We start from the raw sequence: 21,879 nt of genomic DNA, 5'->3' as shown, positions 1-21,879 counted from the left end.
TGTATGTAACACGCAACAAATGCTCTCCTCTACCGCATTCCAGTATCCTAAATCTGGATCTGGCTAAAACAAACTCTTACATGTCCCACATATCTGCAATATCTCTGGAGATGTGAGAAAACTTTTCTTGGCATCGAGAATTCATAAACATATTCCAAATAAAGTATAAGTATGTAGATATCCAAGCCTTTCTAAGCTTTGATCCATGCGCTGATGAGCTGCGTGTGTGGAACAGCACAACATGGAGCTGCTGAACTGTTGATATGCAGGATTTCATCACCGCCGCTTGAATTTAACACTTCATACACAGGTTTCCAAACTCTGTATATCAACAGGCTGTGTGTGACTTTGAATTGCATGTTATTATCTTACATTACCGGGTATTTACTCAGCGATAACTGAACAATAATCCTGTTTTTGAGTTTGCCAATGTCAACATTTACACCAGACGGCCCAAAGTACTGCATGTGGACACCAGGGTTCACTAAGTTACTGATGGAGAAGGAATAACAGGAAGTGTTGATGCTACAGCACATTAAGGAAGGAAATCAAATGGAATCGAGTGGAAATCAAATGGGAAATGCCTCCGTTTTCACTCACATTTTGGAATTATATGTTCAGAAATTAAACACACATGTAAAGTTGAGGTGTCCACATACTTTTGGCCATGTAAGCGTATCAACATACACAACACCGGTGACTGTCGTGTTCCAATACCCCAACGAATCAGTGCGCAAATAAATCGGGATTTGATCCAATTCGGGGAACACCGGGGCGTACGGCACGCAGTGAGGTTTACATGAGGACGTTGGCGCGCGTGTCTGGCAGTCGGAGTCCAACCAGGCCTCCGCCGACCAACACGGTGGACGCCAGCAGGATGGGGATCGCCTTGGTGATGCCGACCAGCGAGCCGAAGATAAGGTTTCCCATCACGGCCGCCAGCTTACACATGGCGTTACAGAAGCCAAAGCCGGTGCCCCTGGAAACCAGGAGAGCAGGGGGAGAGAGAGAGGAGAGAGGAGAGAGAGAGATACACACACACACACACAGAGGAATTATTGTGGCTACATTCACAAACGCTTAAACCCAGTGATAAATCTTAATTGTTATGAATTCTAAATGACTGATGATGCAATCCCACATTAGAGAGGCTTCGTCCCACATCTTGCCCTTCCACACATGACTCATCCGTGTCTGTGACAATGCAACCAGCGTGAACTGAGAGAACCTTCTGGATCCCTGTGAAAATGTGTCATCGAGCGGGTTCGGAACTTGTGCCAAAATATTACATCAGATATTTGCGCACAATCGCACTCCCACACACACATGCTGATTGGACTCGACACTTCATTACTGTGGGTGTCATTTTCAGACGATCTCTTGTGGACGGCGGCGATTTAGAGTAGATTTCGGCGCGTTTCAGACCAAACTCTGTAGGATCTGCATACGCTGTTGTTTAATTAGAGTGGACGGAGGTTTTCTGAAGCAGACACTCCGCAGGTCAGCTCACCTCCTGTCAGTCGGGTAGAGCTCAGCCGTGACCACATCCAGGGAGTTCCAGGCTGAGATGCTGAGGCCGTTGTAGAGACACAGCATGAAGATCATCATGGACTCGCTGGTGCCGAACCACAGGAAGAAACAGCTGATCCCCGACAGCACCATGGAGCCCCCTGCAGGACGGAGCGTGTTACATCATCAGACATGGAGGCGAGACAAAGCACCTGCAGCCACAGATCGTAAAAGGATGACCCAGCGTCTTACCCAGCATGCTCAGCCTCCCTATCTTATCCATCAGGAGGGCAGAGACGATGTTTCCGGGCAGCACAGCCAGCGTTCCCAGGAAGTTGACAAAATACACCCAGTAGGCGCTGTAATCGTCATCAAATGTCATCTGACAGCCCGTCTTGTTGTGGTGGAAGGAGCTGTTGATCACTCTGGAGTTTGTCAGCTTGGAGTCATCGATATCTGGAAGTGTGAGAGACCAGAGAGCGTTAGTTAGGGTTACACACACACACACACACACACACACACACACACACACACACACACACACACACACACACACACACACACACACACACACACACACACACACACACACACACACACACACACACACACACACACACACACACACACTTTGCTGCTCTTTCATTTCACACAGCAGTTACCAAACGGGAGCATTTGTTTAGAATGTAATCCAAGAGAACATTAAATGAACATTAAAGGTTGTTGTACTTTGTAGTTTGTCTCTCTTTAAAGGCCTCTAATATTAGAAAACAAAGCAAATGCAGCAATAAGAAAACATTTATTGCTTTTGCGACGCTCCCTCCCTCCCTCCCTCCCTCCCTCATCTCTCCTCCTCTCTCTCTCTCTCTCCCTCCTCTCTGCTCTCCTGTGGCACATGGCTGGGGGCAGAGAGACTTCTCTTCCCGCGGGGCACCAGCAACCCGACGCACCCTGATTGTTTCCATGTTCAGCTGTTTCCTAAGTGCTGGAGGGAACTATTTTTCCGGCCCGAGCTCCCACAAGGCCTGATTCAGCTCGGGTTCTCTCTGAACATTTAAAAATCTATCTCTGCCTCTCTCTCTCTCTCTCTCTTCACGCCTGTGTGTGTTCAGCAACAGAAACGTGATTGGACTGCTCGTTGCTACTAAATTAAGACTCTAATACAGCTGCATTTCTGTGCTAAATCATCATTGTTCAAGTCTTTAATGCTGTAAATGTCTATAAAATAACACACAATGAAAAAGGATCAGTGCAGAAGACTTTGCATGATTGAAAATTGTTATTTTCAGAGGCGTACAGTCCAGCCTGGCTCAGATTCTTTGTTAACTACAGAGACCTGTGAGCAGAAAGGCAATCTGTGCAGGGCCACTGAGGTTAAGCAGTAATTTAGTGTTGTAAAGCAAAGCTGTAAACGCTCAGTCCCGTTCTTTCTTCTCTAAGCCAGGAGCTGGAACATCAGACGGCAAAATGAACTGTCAGAACTAAAAAGGGGGAGGGGAGAGAGAGAGAGAAAGAAAGAGAGAGAGAGAGAGAGGGGGGGGGGGAGAGAGAGAGTTATGTCTGAGGTATAATGGGATTTTGTGGGCTGGGAGAAAACACCTACAGGGACGTGTGTGTGTGTGTGTATGTGTGTGTGTATGTGTGTGTGTGTGTGTAGGGTTTGGTATGCGCTCTGTATGTGGACGCTGCTGACCTGTGTTGTAGAAGAAGGAGTCGACGAAGGTGCAGTTTTTGAAGAAGGATCCAACGGAGGAGACGTCTTCAAAGTAACAGTTCACGAAAGACGAGTCGATGAATGTGACCGCCTTAAACTTCATACTGATAAACCTGGGAGGAGGGCGGGAGAGATGAATGAAGGAGAGATGAAAGGAAACAACTTCAGAGCAGACTGGTTACATATGCGTACTTATGAGGGATCCCCAGACAGTAAATGAATAAAGAGCGGACGCCTGCACAGACTCAATGACTAACTGGACTTAATCTCTTCCTAAAGTGACCCCAGCGGTTCTCAAACTGCTGGGACTCGATGCACCCCTGCTGGTACGCCAGATGACTGTAAATGTGAAGGAATGAAAGCTATAAATATTCTGTCACCATGGCAAACGATTCACTAGTACAAAAGGAAATAGATGTTTTAAATGAATTCAGAAAATATCCCAATCCCTCTCCTAACAACCGGGGAACTTGTTGCTTCAGATGACACACACAGAGAGAGAGAGAGACAGGAGCAGTTCACCAACTTGTTGTTTCTAAACCAGCAGGGTTTGCCAGTCAGGTACTTGCTTTGATTTAATCTCTAAATAAATCCATGGAGTCCAGTGCAGAAGGGAACGAGGGGAAAACAACATATTGATGTCTGTTCTCTGGCTTTTGTGCAAGTCGCGCTCTGTGTGTGTGTGTGTGTGTGTGTGTGTGTGTGTGTGTGTGTGTGTGTGTGTGTGTGTGTGTGTGTGTGTGTGCGTGAGAGAGAGAGAGAAAACCAGAGGGAGAGATAACACTTTTAATTTCCTGGTGGTGGAGTTGCAGATAAAAGAAGCAGCAGGATTAGTATTAGTGGCAGCCATTGTTGTTTGCGAGGATGACAAATGGTGCTGCCGGCCCACAAAGGGGACGAGCAGCGTCGCCCCGCATCACGGCGCTCAGGGAGTCCAGCGCGTTTTGGATCGATACGTGTTCTATCACAGCCGCTTTGCTTTAAATCATTTCTCATCTCCGCACGTTTCCGCACGGCGACTCTTCCTCTTTTCCTTACCTGTCGTTCTGAAAGGCGCCGTTTCTGTGGATCTGGTTCTCCAGGGTGAAGTTGAAGGTGAAGTCCTCGATGTGCTCGCTGTTGTGAATCTTCACCCTGGAGGCGTACTCGTCGGCCTGAAGGTGCTTGATGACGTCGGGGAACCACACAGAGAGGCCGTAGTACCTGGACACAGCAGGGGATTCATGCAGGCACCAACACAAAATGAACCAGGGCCAGAATCGGGATCAGAATCAGATATTGGTATATAACTGATGTGTAAATCAATAAAGCATGGAGCAGAAAATGCAGAATGGCTCCCTGTCATTCTGGCTCTCTGTGCTGCCGTCCAATCCGCCCTGTCAGCGTTCATCAAAGGGGTTTAAATGAGCATCTGCCGGCGTTTTGAGCCTTTCATTGAAAGCGATTAAGCTGGAAGGCAGCGGTGACCCGGCTAAGTGTTGCAGAAGGAGAATGCAGCATCGCTTCGGAGAGAGAAAGTTGAAATAGAGCGGTGCACGGCGATGAGGAAGACCAACAGGGGGAGGAGGAAGATGCCCTTACCCAAAAGACAGAGTAAACCAGACTACGGCCAGCTTGAGTGTGTTTTCTTTCACCGGGTAGTTGAAGCATCTCATAAAAGTCATCCAGATCTACAACAACAAGAAGGAAGGAAGGAAGGAGAGCGTCTCACTCTGATCTATTGTCCGTTACAAACAAAAGAAAAACGGTGGCAACAAACCAAAAACAAACATCATCATACTCCTCTGAGTTCAGCCTTGATCTTGAAGAGGACCTTGGCCACCGGGTTGGCTGACTCACTCTGCATCTCCACCAGCTCGTCCAACTGTTTGGGGATCTTGATCCTGTTCACCTGCAGGGGGAGACACAGAGCTGTGAGCTGCTGAGCCTGCTGCAGCAGCAGTGGAGGGGAGGAAGTGTGTGTGGAGGCAGTGAGCGTATGTGTGTGTGTGTGTGTGTGTGTGTGTGTGTGTGTGTGTGTGTGTGTGTGTGTGTGTGTGTGTACTCACGGTGAACACTCTCTCGGGCTCCCCGCGGGCGCGCATGTTGGTGTCGTGGATCTGTTTGAGCACCATCCAGGCCTCGTCGTGCTTCCCCGTCTAAACCAAACCAATCACAATCTCCTATCTTACCATCAACCGTAGACCATAATCAAACTATTTTACTACAACAGCCTCTACCACCACTACTACTACGACATACTTGCAGTACTTGTTGACGTATTTTTACAGTAATACTTCATACTCAATAATTAGTAAACTGCTTAGTAATTCGGAGCATTAACTTGAAAGTATCAGATATGTTAGTATCTGGTGCAGGCTGTATGTTTACCACTTTTTTCTTTTCCATGGAAAGTACAAATTCAATAGTCAGACATTTAGTTCAGTTAAAGTGCATTAATATATGCAGTGGAATATACTTAATTATTGATGCTTCAATATGTGTTGAATGTCAAATGGCATCAATAATGAAGATCGGCCCAAACCTGAGCTGCAAGGATTACATGGGAGATGCCATCGTCACTATTTACTCTGTGTGTGTGTTCCTGTCTGTGTTCCTGTGTGTGTGTGCCAATGTATTACCTCCAGGAAGAAGCGGGGGCTCTCGGGCATAAATGTGAGTGCGACCACTGCAGAGACACACGGCAGAGCGCACACCACCACGAACACTCTCCAGCTGTGGAACTGGTAGGCCGAACCCATGCTGAAGCTCCAGCCTGCATCAAAAGACACACACACACACACACACACACACACACACACACACACACACACACACACACACACACACACACACACACACACACACACACACACACACACACACACACACACACACACACACACACACACACACACACACACACACACACACACCATCAAGCCAGATTTCTATCAAGCTGAAATGATATCAGCAATGAACAAAACAAAGACATACAGTCAGACCTCCAAAAATCTAAATCTAATCATTTAGTTATGTAAAGGTAGAAATACCAAAAGGTAAAATCTACTTCATTAAAGGGAAAAGAACACATTTTGAAGAATATAGCCGGTCAGTATTGAGTTATTGAGATTGTTTTAATGACACAGTAGTAAAATGTCCACAAGTTCCCTGTGAAATGAAACGAAATGGAATGCAGTGTCTCAAAAATCTCCTTCAGTACTGGCCTCAGTGTTCTTTCTCACTCTGTGCCTCTGATTTGACTCTTGCCTTTCCTTTCCTTGAGGTTGCAGTGAAAACCCTGAGAAGTACATATTTTATATTTGTCTTATTCATTTTTCATTACAGAGGCTTACAAGACTGTATGAGAAGTCTTCCTGAGTAAAACCTGAAACGCTACGATAGAAGAAAAGTGATGGTTACGCTTCATGTCTCTCTATATTGTCCTCTGCTGTCTTACACATATGGACACTCTCACCACACACACACACAGGCAGAGAGAATGAGAGAGATTTCTGCCGGTATAAATCACTTTTTTATCACTGCTTTGAAATGGGATGCGTAAAAAGATTTCATTCCAGATTTCATTGCAGCAGTATATCAACTTCCTCCTGATCTCTATCTGTTACTGTTGAAAATCAGAGCAAACTGTCTCATACTGCTGAATCAGCATCATGTTAGCGATCTGTGAATGTACAGCTATGACATCAATTAGAATATGTTAATGACACATCCTGCTGACAAACAGGCAAACACCGATTAAACACATACAGTGACCTCCATGGTGCTGACAATTAATTAACCTGCAGGTAAACAAGAGATCCCGGTGTTACTGCACACTGTGACGTGTGTGTGTGTGTGTGTGTGTGTGTGTGTGTGTGTGTGTGTGTGTGAGATCCATTTAGTTACTTAGTTACTCTTGAATCATGGTCACACAAAGAACATGTGACAGAACCCACCAAGTCTGAATTACAGTCATACAGTAGAGTCTGTCAGCTGGGACCGGCCAGAAAGTATGTTGTGTGTAAGTGTGTGTGTCTGTGTGTGTGTGTAAGAGTGTGTAAGCGTGTGTAAGCGTGTGTAAGCGTGTGTAAGTGTGTGGCCTGTGGGGCTGCTTCAGCCCGCACCAGTACAAACCTCATTAGGGGGATTAGAGCTATAATGGACTGGAGGGGATGGCTGACTGATTCAGACTCTCAGCAAGATTTATGTCCCTACCCTACAGTGAGCAACACACACACAAACACACACTCACACAAATGCACGCACAAATGCACACACTGGCGCGCGCGCGCACACACACACTCACCCACGCTGTCCTTGGACATCATTCAAAGCCTGTGACAAATTTTAAAGCACCAGTGCAGGCATGCGAACACACACACACACTAGCAGATGTAAAACTGCCAACTCTAATGTACTCTATATTGTCTCCAGGAACAAAGCAGTTCATTCATTGTTGGGAAAACCAGTACGACCACACACACACACACACACACACACACACACACACACACACACACACACACACACACACACACACACACACACACACACACACACACACACACACACACACACACACACACACACACACACACACACACACACACACACACACACACACACACACACACACACACACACACGTATCTGGCCTTTGTTCGCCACTCAATGTAAAGAGCACTGCGGCGTAACCTATTACACACACACCGCTGCATCCTGGAGAAAAGATGTGTTAAAACACTGCCATATAATCAATTGACCTCCATTGTGGGCCTTGGCCGGCTTGCACACACACACTCACATAATGTGAAGAGACACAACTCCATGATAGTAACTTTCTTCTTCTGTAACTACAGGGAGTTAACGGCAACATCCTTTTGGATTCATTGCAACATGAACACACACATGCCTTCGACCCATCCGCACGCGCGCACACACACACACACACACACACACACACACGTTGCTTTTTCTTCCACAATAAACTATTCTTAACTTTAATTGTATTTTATTAATTACCACAATAAAGGAAATTAAAAAGAAACAATGAAACAAAAACACTAAAACCTACAAATCAAAGATGGCAACGATCAAAGCAGCTCCAATAGAAGGAGGCGCTCTAATGCAGATGGTTCAGACAGCCCCCATTTTGAAACACTCACATTCGGCTTGCAAATTACTCATGATGTGAGGCAATTCAGAGGAAAATCAATAAAGAAAATTATACAGAGCGAAGTGAGTGAGTAAGCGGTGGAACACAATGGGTTCTATTCTGGGACGCTGGGGCAAACACACTCGGCTACCGTCTCCTTTGTCAGCAGGTAAGCAAGGCGATGACGCATCTGAAGCGGTGGCGTTCTTATTTCCTTGTATATTCCCAGGAGTTAAGATTCCGGTGCAAAGGCGAGCAAGGAAAGGAACTCAAGTGAAGGAAACATCGTTAGTTTTCACAGTTAGTTAAGATACTGAAAGCACACACACACACGGCTCACTCAGGGTCATTAATCAAGCTTTGAACCAAGAACGAACTTCATTAACACACACACACACACACACACACACACACAGACACACACACACACACACACACACACACACACACACACACACACACACACACACACACACAGACACACACACACACACTCGCACACACACACGGCACCGTTTTGCTCTTTGAGTGTGATTTAAATACTTGGCTCTCTTCCTCTCCTCTCTATTATCCTCTCCTCTGCCTCACTTTACCCTTCTGTTGTATCCCGTCACCTTTGGATTATCTGCAGCACAGGACACATAAATCACAGCCACTGTCCAACTCTTTCCCTTCTGTGCTCCCGGTCTCTTCCTATGCTCCTCTCTCCTCATCCGCGCTCCTTCACACGGGATTGATTTCACTCATTTTGTTCTCATCCTTTGACTCTCACCTCCTCCCCTCTCTTGTTCCTCTCTTTCCCTTGGCAGGCGTTATGAGATCTCTTATCGTTGCGAGCTGTTACACTTCATGCCGTTACACTGTATTGCCGCGGCAGAGGAATGCCGTGAAGAGCAGAACAACAACACCGGCGTCAATACGACAGAACTTCACTCCTGTGGGAAACTAGGATAGGATTTCATAAATTGAAAGTATCGTCGCGTCTCTGCAGCACCTTCCGACTGACGGAATCTGTATTTGGGACAAACCTTTGAGCCAAAACAAACTAGCACCATTTACAACAATTGGGAAATCATGATTTGGGTGCAGCAGGTATGATGGTGGAGGAGGGAATCGTTCAGACTGCTGCTTTAGTTTAGCAATTTTCTAAAGTCGTACAAGCAAGATGACAAGCTTAAAGCGATTGAGTCACTTTTTGGAGTCATAATTGGAGGACTTTGCTCCCAAAGACTGGACTATCATTTACTAGTAGAGGGATAACCTACAGGGGTTGAGTGACACAAGAGGAGAACCACCGGTGTCCCTCATCATTGACTTTACATTTAAATCGAGGCGAGGTTATGTTTCGGGCAGGAAAGAGAAAATGATTCATTTTCGAGCCCGACATCTCACAGGGACCTCCCCAGACCTCCATGGGTCAGAAGACAAAGATTGCATCCCACACCGACAGCTAAAGCAGGACCAGCCTGTTGTCCTGGCCTCCAATAGGAATCATTTCAGAACAAAGATCCTCCATATCATCACAAAAAAGTAAATTGATATTCTCTGGATTCATGGATTTCATGGATAAAGTATCTTCCCCTATATACATATAGAGAGGATCCACATATCATACTGTTCAAGTCCTAGATTCGGCACAAACTTGGTGAAGGTGTAGCTCACCGTAGTGCGGGATGATTGCCCAGGCCATGGCCGAGGCGTAGATTCCTCCGATCATCCAGAACATGCACAGCCAGCTCAGATGCTCTCCTCGCTTCTCCCGAGCCAAAACCTCCGCAAAGTAGGAGAACACGATGGGCACCGCTCCTCCAATCCTACAAAGACAGTTTGACATGATTAGATATAAACACTAGTAACCAAACTGATTATACCGATTACGTAAACAACAGTTGTCCGTTCCCTGGAGGTGAGACAGGCTCGGCCGGTGGTGTGAGCCTGTTTTCAGACCTGTTGTTTGCTCGCTTCAGTGTGAATAAAGGATTACATTGTCACAGTGCTTGGTGGGTCTGCTTTGTTTGTTTTCACACAGGAAAGACCGAGCAGAGTATAAATGCGATCAACAACAGCTACCAGAAAACACAAATGTCTGCAGGCAGGAGAGACGGAATCACAACAGGAAGAAGTTTACTATGACAACAAAATGACAAAATGAGAGACTTCGTTTGTCTTCAGAACGACAGCACACCTCAAACAAATTCATTCAAGAGTTCCTTTTATAACTGCACTGACAGCTCCTCCTCACTCACAGGTATCGGTGCGCCTGTGTGTGTTCAGACCTACACACACACCAACTGTAACTGAAGGTGTGTGTTTGTTTGACGTGAAGATGCAGAGGATGTAACGGCGAAAGTTGGATCATCACTGCGGTGTCAAGAGGAATCAGCAGGAGCCATCTGTGCTCTCGCTCGTTCTCCCTCTCCCTCCCTCTCCCTCTCTCTCTCTCTCTCCAGATAATCTACAATTACATCTACGTTTAAGAATATTCATATTTCAGTGTTTTTACAATTACACATAGTAAATACATTTGTGTTTGTTTGTGTTTATGACGACATGTCCACCGCTTCCTCTTTGTTTTAATACGCGTCGTAAAAGCACAGCAGAGAGCAAAGAACGCCCGACTCATTTAACCATCTGATTTGAAGAGGCAGCACTTTTCCAGACTCTCCTCTCTCTCCTTTACTGTTTGTGGAGACAGCTTCTGGTGGGCGAGTTAATGAGCTAAAACAAATCTTTATGAAACAAGCTGAAGCCGGTCAAACGGGCCAAAAAAAAGCCATTCCTCACTGCATCTCCTTCCTCCCAGGCCGGCTATAAAGAGGATAAACCCCCCGCATTCCTCTTAGAAATGTTTCACTTGCAAATGCGATACAGTTGCAGACTTTCTATTGATTTCTCCATAAACATCTTCTCTGAGCACTTTGTGCAGCTGCTGATCTCTGCTGCCAAAATGAAAAGGCCAAGCTGGGAATTAAATGAAAAGCAAAGCCATCCAGGTTTTGGGCAGTGTTTGGGTTATACTAAGACTAAGATTTAAGGGAGGTGTTTACCGGTTGCTTATTCAGTTGTAATCAAAAACAAGAGAGTTCGATAAGAGGAGCAAAGCGGGTAACTCACTTTGCTGTAAACCCTCCGGACTCTCAAGTTCTGTTTTACAACGCCAGTGTCAACAAGGAACCTATTCGTCCCCCCAATGTTCTATTTTCACGAGGCAGATTATTCCTTAACATTTTAACAGTGCAGCTTGCGGTGATTAATTAAATCCAAATCTAGTGAAAAGAGGTTCAATGATTTGAGACTCATCACTGCTTATGGGTCTGAGTATCGATCTGTTTTTCTGTCCCTGTCCCATAAAAGTGCTGATACATCATTTATATTCTTCGTATAGCAGCAGTCTGCAGTGACCTCTGTTCAAATTCACCTTATAGAGGTCACGTTTAGTTCAGAGAAGCCAGATGAGACGGAAAGACGAGTCATTTATCAAGAAACGGGAGCAGCCAAGCAGACCGCACTGTCGCCGAAACGCACAGATGTTCATTTACGGTGCTCGGCTCATTTGTGCAAACGTTTCTGTTTTGCTCGGTTCCTTCCCCCCCACTCAGGGGACGAGCCGGTGCCAGGCAAGCAGTCACGACAACTTCCTGTCATATACTTTGACTTTGAAGTGAAGAAGAGACTCACCCAAATCCAGACAGCATGCGGCAGAAGAGGAACATGCTGTAGCCTTGGACGAAGGAGGAGAGGAAGGCGAAGAAGCCGTTGACAGACATGGAAATGAGCAGGCACTGTTTACGGCCCAGCTTGTCTGACAGGCCGCCCCAGAAAAAGGCTCCAAACATCATCCCCAGGTACACGATGCTGCCTGGAAGAGAGACAGACAGGCAGACAGAGAGATATTCAGGAGGAAAACTGCTTATAAAGACCCCAGGGTGAAGAACGTTTAAGTATCAAAACAGATAATAGCAGCCTCGGGCACTGAAGTGTATTTGACAATTTACTGTACTTCTTCTCCTACTCCTCCTCCTCTTCTTCCTCCTTGTCATAAGAGTCTGGTCAGACTTGCAAAGAATTCCATGTTTGTGTTTCCATTCAGGGCTCTATTCTTATTAAATGTCCGCTCTACGTTTGTCTCCGCCTTGACACGGTGGACGCCGGGCCCCGACGCCGGCAGGCTACCTTCACGCTCGGCCAACGTCTCCAACCAGGGGTGTAAATTCAAACGCATTTCAGACTTTCAAGTATAAAACTATATACTTTCATGCTGATGTCATTGTGTTTGTAGCAGAAACGAATGACCTGACCAAAGTATTCAACACATATTCCATCAGTTCCGTCTCCTATCCTGCTGAAACACACACATTCAAACACACACACAGCTGCTAAATATCACCGCAACTATTATGTGGTGTTTTCCAAGCATATCAGCGGCGTAAGAGAGGGCTCAGGATGGAAACGGCTCTATTATTTCCCAGCTATTGACGGGAACGCCGAGAGGTCACGCGAGCGAGCGTCTGTATAAATAGCAGAGGTGGAATCGATTGGGAGCGCCGCAGACGAGGACTTCCTTGCAGAGGCAGCGTACGGGTCAGCGCCGCACATCAACTCAGCCGTGTTTTGACCGTACTGGAAGTATCGGAATCCTGTCTGTAATCATGATCGTCAATATGTCTGGGTTTGTATTTGCTCCGCCATCCCCGACAAGCAGCAACACATGAACCGAGGTGTTAATGTATCGCTACCCTGCGCGTCGCTAAAAGCTTTTAGAGGTGTGTTTTTGTTTAATTTACCTATTAACTGATGAATACTGCAGTTTGATGTTTTAGTGAATGCTGTCTATGAACCCAACGAGTGTATTTCCTTCCTGCGTGAGTGAAACGATTGCGTCTCATAAATGATATTCCCCCCCTGAGTGACTGAGCTGCAGTTAACCTCACAGCCCTGCTTTCAGAGGCAAAGCATTTATTTCCTCGCCGCTACTTGTCCGGAGGAAGTCGGGGTCATTCTTCTTCCTGCCGCTGAAGAACATGCGGCATAAAAAGGAAAGAGGAGGTGGAGGAGGAGGAGGTGGCGGTCGGTGGTTGTCAAGGCTGGTAAATAATCCTCTTTACACTCTATGTACTAATAAAAATGCTAATGCGTATGGCAAAGAGATGCAATTGTTTGACAAGGCGGCGGCGGCGGAAAGAAAGCCGACAAAGGAAAGGAACCATTCTCTTCCTCTCTCCCTCTGCGTTCGAGGTGATGGGGCAGATACGCGGGAAGTCGAGGCTCTTATCAAGCGGCGCAGACATGACGCTGAGAGCAAGTGATTCATTACAGGTGACAAGCGGGGGATCTATCTATGCACAGCTACTGCGGCGGAGCTTCTCCTATAGGCAGCCACGCCGCATGCCAAGACACAGCGAGCTCACCAAAAATGAAACGCAACAACGACAACCCCTGCGTTCTGCGAACACCGTCGGCGTCTTTTGAATGGCGCAGCAACACAAATAACACATTTGAATGCATGTACTCAAAGAGATAGTATCTGGAAACGCCACCTCATTTATTTTATGGCCCCTCTGACACTGGGTTTGTGTGTGTAATAAAGGGGGAGGGTAGCCAAGGAGAGAGAGGTGGGGTTCAGCTCTATGAATCTGCTCTGAGATTGGATTTGTGATCTTCCTGCAGGGTTCAAACAGAGGTCAGAGTGCCAGCGCCAGGCCCGGACCCTTCTTTCAGTGTCGACCCGAGTGTACTACGACAGAAACACAACATCCTAAACATGACATTTCATTCATGTAAGCCTTGTGAAAACACACACAAGGTGCTTTTGACTGGGTGGTGATGTTGCCTCGATATCATCATTTATGTCGTTTTAATATAGAAGGAAATGTGCATAGGACATTGTTATAGTGTCTAAAGTTGACAAAAACATCCAGTAAGACATGAGTCATGCTCTGTTCCTTCTAAAACATGCTGACGTCATCATGTGACACCTAGATTTACTTTTCCAATAAGCTATGAAACACTGATTTAGCTTCTTACAGGCAAGAACGGCCGAATACCAACAATGTTAAACTCTCCTCCTTTTTTTCCTCGTCTCGCTTTCGCCACTGCATCATAAAGAAATACACTCCCAGCTATGTTGCATCAAAATCATCTCAACACAACCGGGTGACGGATGTGATTTAGTGCCGTTACAGAGTGAATCCCAATAAAGTTGAAGTGATCCCTGCTGATTCGCTGCACTAATCTAATTCTTAAAGAGCTCTTGGCAGACGGTGTACCTTCTCTTTTTAACATCCTCAGGGATTTCTTGAGCAAAGTCTAAGTTGTCTTCAGGATTCTCCAGGCCCGTTGCTTTTTTTTCGCAATGATAATTAGCTCTTAAGTGTAACTCTCCCTCGACACCTTTTCCGCTCTATTTTCTCTCCTCGCCGCCAGGGTCCCGGACAACCAGATTCATTTTTGCTAATTTCCTCAGCCGGAACATTCCAGACATTAGGTGAGAGCTTCAGGATTGCAACAGATGGGGGGGAGGGGGGGAGGGGGACTCCTCGGGGAGCATGTGTGATTGACAGGTGGGCTATGGCAGAGGATGAGAGAAGAAGAGGAGGATGGCGAGGGAGGGAGAGAACACTCCTGGGATCAGAGCGTGCAGCGTCTCTGCTGTTAATTACTGAGTGACACCTGCTGATGTGTGATGTAACAGTAGATTTCACTCCAGAAACAAACTTTACCTGCTGTAGATCTCCACAAGACTTACGCATTAAAATCCTCCCCTTTTAACTTCTCCTGTATCAATTGACAACATCAACTTTAAATGCTAATGATCAATCTATGAGAGGGTGAGATCTTCATGTGTTTCTGTCCATCTGGATAATAAGACTTACAAACAACCATCGTCAATCACTCAGCTGATCTCTGGAGGACTAAAGCAAAACAAACGTAGATAATGGATGATCAATAATGCAGACGGACAGTGGAAGTGATTTATTATTACTCTATTGCTTATTTCCTATGATGCTCTTCCCCCTCTTCTCATTTAGTTTGTTTTGTTCAATTCTAGGCTCATACAGACGTGTGGAAAGTCATTATTTCACATGCCAGAGTAAATGTAGAAGGAATGGAAGGTAAATTCTATCCCAACACAACCAGGAAGGAAACGTTCTTTCCAGCGCTGAGGTACAACCTATGTGATTGGCTGAGGCATGATGTAGGAAAATGCTACGACGGATTAAAGACTACTGTACATTTTGAGACTTGGGGTTATGTAAACTGAACTTTACAGCCACTTTGACTTTGGGATTTAGGGCAGATTCTACAAAAGATGTGTTTTTGAAATGTCACACACTGTAGATTCTGCCGTTTGTTTTATGGAAATAGCATTTGATTTAGCCGTCGTGCCTTTTCTTATTCCTTCCCTCTCAAAATAACGCGAGTACCTAAAGTAGTTCTCCTGATGTAAGCTGCCTCACGCCTGAAGTCTAATCAATACTCATTCAAACTGCGAGAAATACACAACAACAGCTCATTCAGATTATGAGGCAAAACCGGCACTGTGCCCTCCTCGCCTGGGCATCGCATGGCTGAATACATTCTACAGCAGATGGGGAAGAAGAGAGAAGAGAGAGAGAGCAAGAGGAGATGGTGGTGGTGGACAAAGGTCGATGTCTCTGGACGTTTTAATTAGCTGAACTCATGCTGGGCCTATTTATCACTGTATTGTGTTGATTAAGCCACAAATGCACAGCACGTTAAGGCTTTTGACCTTAAAAGGGAGGAGCTCAGGCACCTCCAGGCAGACCCTCACCTCGCTGCCTCCCATGACATCTTTAAACTATGATTCACACTGAAGACATCTTTCAAAATATACACACACACACACACACACACACACACACTAAGGCAAGAATCCCCCCAACAGTGTTGAATGAAATGATAGTGTGAAGGCTTTGAAAGAAGTGAGCGTGAGTGCTACCGACTCCCTCTCTCTCTCTCTCTCTCTCTCCTCTCTCTCTTGGGGGAGGTACGGGAACCAGTCTAGCATGCCTAAACTGCAGTGAAGCACAATGCTGCAGAGATTAACTCCAGCACTATCTTCAGATCGCCTGCACGGCTATAAGACACGGGGAGTGCGAAGCGTGTGTGTGTGTGTGTGTGTGTAAGATGGGGATTACAACACGAGGTAACACAGAGGACAGACGAGAGCAGCTCGATAAAAACAAAAAAACCCTCGACACTTTGATCTTGACTTTCTTCCCCACATAAGCATCAGTAAGAGAAATGGCAATAATTAATGAATAAACATGGACTTTTATAGGTATTTTAGACTCTATATTGGTAAGTTAGTATACTTCCCTTTGCTCTATCTATCTGTCTATCTATCCATCTATCCAGACAGTATAAACATCCTTATTAAACTACTGAAACTGGTAAATCATCACATTTAACCAGTCTGTACGGGCTCCTCTATATGTTCATCATACCAGCGTTCAAACACCCAGACGTTTGTTATTTATGGCTTGTGTGTGAGTGAGATGGTAAAGTGAGTCATTCTGTCTATTTTCTCTCTCCCACTTAGGGGTGAGTCAGAATATGGCTCAAATCAAGGTGAATAACAAAACCACGGAGCGCCTCCAAAATATTCTGTTTATGGGTAAAATATGACAACGCACTATGGATTTCCATGACGACTGAACATGGCTACAGTGTATGTGACAGAAATGGCAGGTGCCATGTTGCTATTTTTGGCTTTAATGAGAAAAATAATGGAATCACGCCACACACACACACACACACACACACACACACACACACACACACACACACACACACACACACACACACACACACACACACACACACACACACACACACACACACACACACACACACACACACACACACACACACACCCCTCATGCTAGAAATCCATCAAGCTTAACACACCTCCTACTCATGTATCCAAATATGTGGTGCCATGACAACCCACTGGCAGCTCCTAAAGTAAAGAGACTACAGTTGCAAATGTCAGCCTTGACTAATGTTCAACCCTTCCATTCAACAACATGTCCTCATCATGTAACCAGCAAGAACATAATGTATGTAAACTAATTCAATAACATCCAAATATAACTCATATCTCTCCACCACGCTCCATCTACTGAGGCTTTAACACATCCATGCAACAGGACAAGTACGTGCAACATCCCGACTGCTCTCAGTGTTGCATGTTGAGTCATTAGCGTGAGTGAAGTCACGGCAGCGGGAGGACATTTCATCTGAACGGAGTGTATGCGACACACTGCCACACCTTCCGGAACGCTCTGAACTGTGAGTTTCTAAGACAGTCGGGATCTTAACTATGAAGGATTTAACATAAGGGAGCAGGGGATAGGTAGGAGGAGACTTAGTGTCCTTACTGAGAGAAAGTACCTCCCTGTGGGTGTGAGAAAATTGTAATGAAATGGGGAAACTTGCTGGTTGAATACAAAGTGGAAGCTTATTTTTATGCTCCTTCTGCTGGGATTCGGATCAGAAAGTAAAGTAACTGTGACACCACCGGCTCCACTGAGTGACGTTAAACTGTGGTGGCATCTACGCTCCTGAACATGTGTGTGTCTTCATGCAGCTCTGTGTATTATCCTTACCAAGCCATCCAGCCCCAGAGTTTGGCACGCACATGTCTGTCTCGGCGCTCGGCAGGACAAATCCCACGACAAACACTTCCACGCCGTCTGACATCAGTGCCAGGCCCAGTACGAAGAACAGCTGCCATTGGAATCTCCCGTGGCCACACTCCTGCATGATCAGCTCGTATTGCTGAGCCAGCTCCTCCTCGTCTGCCTGCCGCTCATTTTCCAGCTCCTTGCGGCTCTTTACGCTGTCAGAGACCGGCTGTCCCAGAGCCACCTGTCCGTCCCTCGGCTTCCCGTCGTTGTACGCGGGGACACCTTGGTACTCCCCTTCGTAAATCTCATCTTCATCGTCGTGCCCCTCTGTGGCGTCGCTGGAGGCTCCCTCGTCATCATTGCCCGCATTGCCGGCGTAATGGCCACCTTGCTGATCGTAAGCATCCTCTTCGTCCTCGTCGTCTTGGAAGCGGTTGTAGCTGTGCTGAGCTGAGTATTCATCTGAGGCTCGGTCAACAGCTTTACCGATGTTTTTGGACGCTTGCCTCTTGGCTTCTTTAGCGATGTCCTTGGCACCTTTGACCAATGAAGTCCTGTTGTTCTGTGTCTCATCCATCTCAGCAGAATGACAAGTGACACTATCTGTATGGCTTTCAACTCAACTCTATTGAGCCCCTTATTCCACCAAGTCCCACAAGCTGTTTTCTTCCCGGTCGTCAATTCCCAGACAGATGGAGACGTAAAGGACAGTAACGATCTTTAATCCCAGTAAAAGTAGACAGAAAGTGTTGAAACTGAAGCTGATCGGAGGTTGGATGGATCCTCGGAGCTGTCAGAACTCAGTAGATGTGACCATCTGCCTGTGCAAAACAGAAAAAAAAGAGTTAAGTGTCAGTTAAGACCGATTAAGTTAAGTTAAGTTATTGCAGTATTTCTTGGCACATTGTAAAGAACTTCAATAGGACGTTTCCATATATTCCACTGAAGCCCTGCATGCCGGCGAAGCATTAGCAGCCGCTCTACAAGAGTTTGTTTTAAAGAGATGGCAATAAAAAAGGACAAGCGGTTATTCCGATTGAACTAACCTGCGTGCTATTTATATGCAGGTACCTTAAAAAAAACAAAAAAAACACTGTACGTCAGATTTCCCATCCCAATCCCTCATTTGCATACCGAGCAGCTGTGGGCAGAGAATGAACTTTTGAAACATTTGCTGCATGGCGGCATGTGGAGCCCAAACTCTGCTGCATCTGTATAGGAACGCTGTGTGCATTGCACCCTGTGTGTGTGTGTGTGTGTCTCTATACAGTGTCTGTATTGGACAAGCTGGGGAAGAGAAGCTTCATAAGGCTTCATTTGCACGTCTCTAAGTTAAACCACTAAAATGAAACAGATGTAACTCTTTCATTAACATTGGCACCTTATGTGTAAATTCAGTTTATTCCCACTTTCAGACCACATTTTATGCCACGGCACGTTTTACAGAGTGCATTACTTAGCGCCCTAAAAAACGTTGCAACACCTCCTCTTCATGCACAACAAACCTCCAGAGGCTACACGACGCCGCTTACTGCTTCTGTCACAGCTTGGTTCTGGGACTTTGTGGTCTCTGACTGAATTACTTTCTTTAAAAAATGGTGATTAAAAACAGCTTGGTGCACCTCTGGCTCGTCGCTCCTTCACATACTGAGCATTTGCTTTCACACAAGTTGTGCGAGGGGAAACGCTTGCGAGATCACCGCTGACCCCTTTAAAAAAGATTTGGTTCCGGTCCTGGACTCATAAGTCACCAGACCACATGCTGAGCAGGCTTGGGGGGGACCTTGGGGGAATTTATTGATCATTACCTAAAACAGCAGCACTACTCTATCTGAATAAGAATATTTCAAACATACCTCATTAACATTTATTCATTTGGGTAGTAGCTGCTCTGACAGCTTAATTTCCATTTTATCCACAACTCAAAACTCAAACTACAACTTTATAGACCTGTGCTTTTATGAAGTGTGACCTTGTGTGAAAACAAGTCGATTCTTTACCTCTGAAGGATTAATAATACTTCAGTACTTTGCTGAAGTTCAGTCTTTATTGCTGCACCCTGCGATGCCAGATAATCAATGATTATTAATGTTGCGTAGTGATTAAATTATTGCAATATAACACTTTAATTATCTTGCGTTTATTACTTGAAGTCGGTTATGTCTTCACTCATGTCTGTGCCTGTCTGTCTGCCTGTCTGATATCTTGGACAGACTTCAGAGAGATTCTTCAGACAGTAGGTTCTTGGCTCAAGGACGGAGTTAAATAGATTTTGTGTCAGATTCAGATTAGGATCTTGACATATGGATATTTTGCACCTTAAGATTTCAAGATCAGGCATTTAATTACATTTTATGCTAATTTTCTTTTACCTGATTCTTTTGCATAATCTACATTTTTCAATTGTTGCTTTTTTCCCCCTGAATCTCCACGTTGTTGCAGCCCTTCTCACTGATAGTTCCCTCCCGTCTACTGAGGGAGGATGCATATATGAGTCAGTTTGGATTTGTGTTGGCTTATTTAATGTCTAGCTGTAATGCTGTGCTGGACTTGTTTAGTATGAGACACGACAAAAGCAGGAACATTTACAAACCAATAGATAAATGATTTGTACTGTTCATACCAGGCTTTCTGCTAGAACCATTTGTCTACTTGTGCCTCATGTTTGGAGGCTCGTATGTAGACTTGTGTGTGCCTGTATTCCTGTCTCCCCTAAGGTCTCTGTCTGCTGAGACACTGCCACGGCCTCTTAGTTGTCAACACATCAGGCCTCAGCCGCCGGTCTACCACTTACACTTGTGGTATCTAGCTACTCACATAGTGTCATCTCTGTTTGCTGCTAAAGACAATTAGTTTGTGGCGTTCAAGCACTAAAAATCACATTTTAAAAACAATTAGAAACATCATTAGCATTTGTTTTTGGCAGAAATGAATCCAAACAGCGGAGATCTCCAAGTCTCTTCAAATCAAACTGTTACTATCTGCTCGGAAAGTTAGAATAAAGAGGAGGGGAGATATATCTTTCTTTAACGACTTGGCTGAACCGATCCTTTAATTAACGATCCGTTCTCTGTGATTAATGTGTGTATCTCTTTCAAAAGATGTCGCATACGTTTCAAACTCCAGAGTCTCTACAATGACGCTGCACTATCAACTAACCTCCATTATGTTCGTGCATCACTGGCTTCTTTTCATAAAAAAACAAACAATAAAGTGACAGCACTATAATGCAGCCATATAACGATGCGATACGCTCGTGCCAATCAGTGAAGAAACGAACAAAAACACAATTTTAACGTCCTCCGTCTCTGCAGTCCAAGAGCAGAAACGGTACAGACGAAGTTCTGAGACTTGGTTAAGTGCCCAAACACACTGTGGCAGGTTGATGTATGGTGTTTCTGCTCACCTTTGCTCCCAGGGATTAGATAAAGCTTCACTTGGGATCTTGTCATGTGGACATAAGCACCGCCGCGCCACAGCAATGTACAACCGGCCCAGGAGATTTTGGTGCAATGCAGCAATGAAAATGAGCGAGGAAATGTTGCTCTGCAAGTTTAGCGTGGACCGATAATCAAGCAAAGACGCCAAAGTCGGCCCCAGCAAGGACGATCCTCAGGACCAAACCAACCTTCACACACACAGCAGGTGGTCTCCGCTACAATAAATCAAACAGTGAATCACATCTTTTACTTACATGGAAGTCAAATAAGAAATAATAAGAAAATGTTTCTTACTTAATTTGACCTTTCTGAGCCACCTGGAACCAAATCCGGACCGGAATCTGTGACAGTGCAGACAGGGACTTCTACTTTAAAGATCATTCTTGTGCTTCAGACTCACTTCTCTATGCAATATGCTGTAGTTTC

The 21,879-nt window shown here is 45.4% G+C and overlaps 2 protein-coding genes across 3 annotated transcripts in view; one reads left to right on the top strand and one right to left on the bottom strand.

Annotated features, from left to right (window-relative positions):
- Nucleotides 1-21,879, top strand: part of LOC143011077 (proteinase-activated receptor 3) — a 55,962-nt gene that overhangs the window by 4,574 nt on the left and 29,509 nt on the right. The window lies entirely within an intron of this gene.
- LOC143011283 (synaptic vesicle glycoprotein 2C-like) lies at nt 796-18,590 on the bottom strand. Of its 2 annotated transcripts, XM_076164099.1 has the most exons (12): nt 17,993-18,590; nt 12,039-12,219; nt 10,023-10,174; nt 5,845-5,978; nt 5,272-5,361; nt 5,004-5,114; nt 4,805-4,893; nt 4,262-4,426; nt 3,203-3,336; nt 1,762-1,965; nt 1,511-1,670; nt 796-979 (listed from the first exon to the last, which is right to left on the bottom strand). In XM_076164099.1, exons 1-12 carry the CDS (start codon nt 18,588-18,590, stop codon nt 796-798), a joined length of 2,202 nt encoding a protein of 733 aa, XP_076020214.1. The 2 variants fall into 2 exon arrangements, with proteins under 2 accessions (XP_076020214.1, XP_076020215.1); XM_076164100.1 differs by lacking the exon at nt 1,762-1,965.

Source organism: Genypterus blacodes, unplaced genomic scaffold (genome assembly GCF_046128005.1).
Source record: "Genypterus blacodes isolate CSIRO-AG114 ecotype Tasmania unplaced genomic scaffold, CSIRO-AGI_Gbla_v1 ptg000133l_1, whole genome shotgun sequence".
Classification (NCBI taxonomy): domain Eukaryota; kingdom Metazoa; phylum Chordata; class Actinopteri; order Ophidiiformes; family Ophidiidae; genus Genypterus; species Genypterus blacodes.
The sequence above is the reverse complement of the archived record's forward strand: the minus strand, read 5'-3'. Positions and strand labels throughout refer to the sequence as shown.

Coding starts and splice junctions, on each gene's coding strand:
- LOC143011283 (XM_076164099.1), bottom strand. CDS start 18,590: ATGGATGAGACACAGAACAACAGGACTTCATTGGTCAAAGGTGCCAAG. Junction 4,894..5,003: donor TCAAGGCTGAACTCAGAGGA/GTATGATGATGT, acceptor TTGTTGTTGTAG/ATCTGGATGACTTTTATGAG. Junction 980..1,510: donor CTCTACCCGACTGACAGGAG/GTGAGCTGACCT, acceptor CCTGGTTTCCAG/GGGCACCGGCTTTGGCTTCT.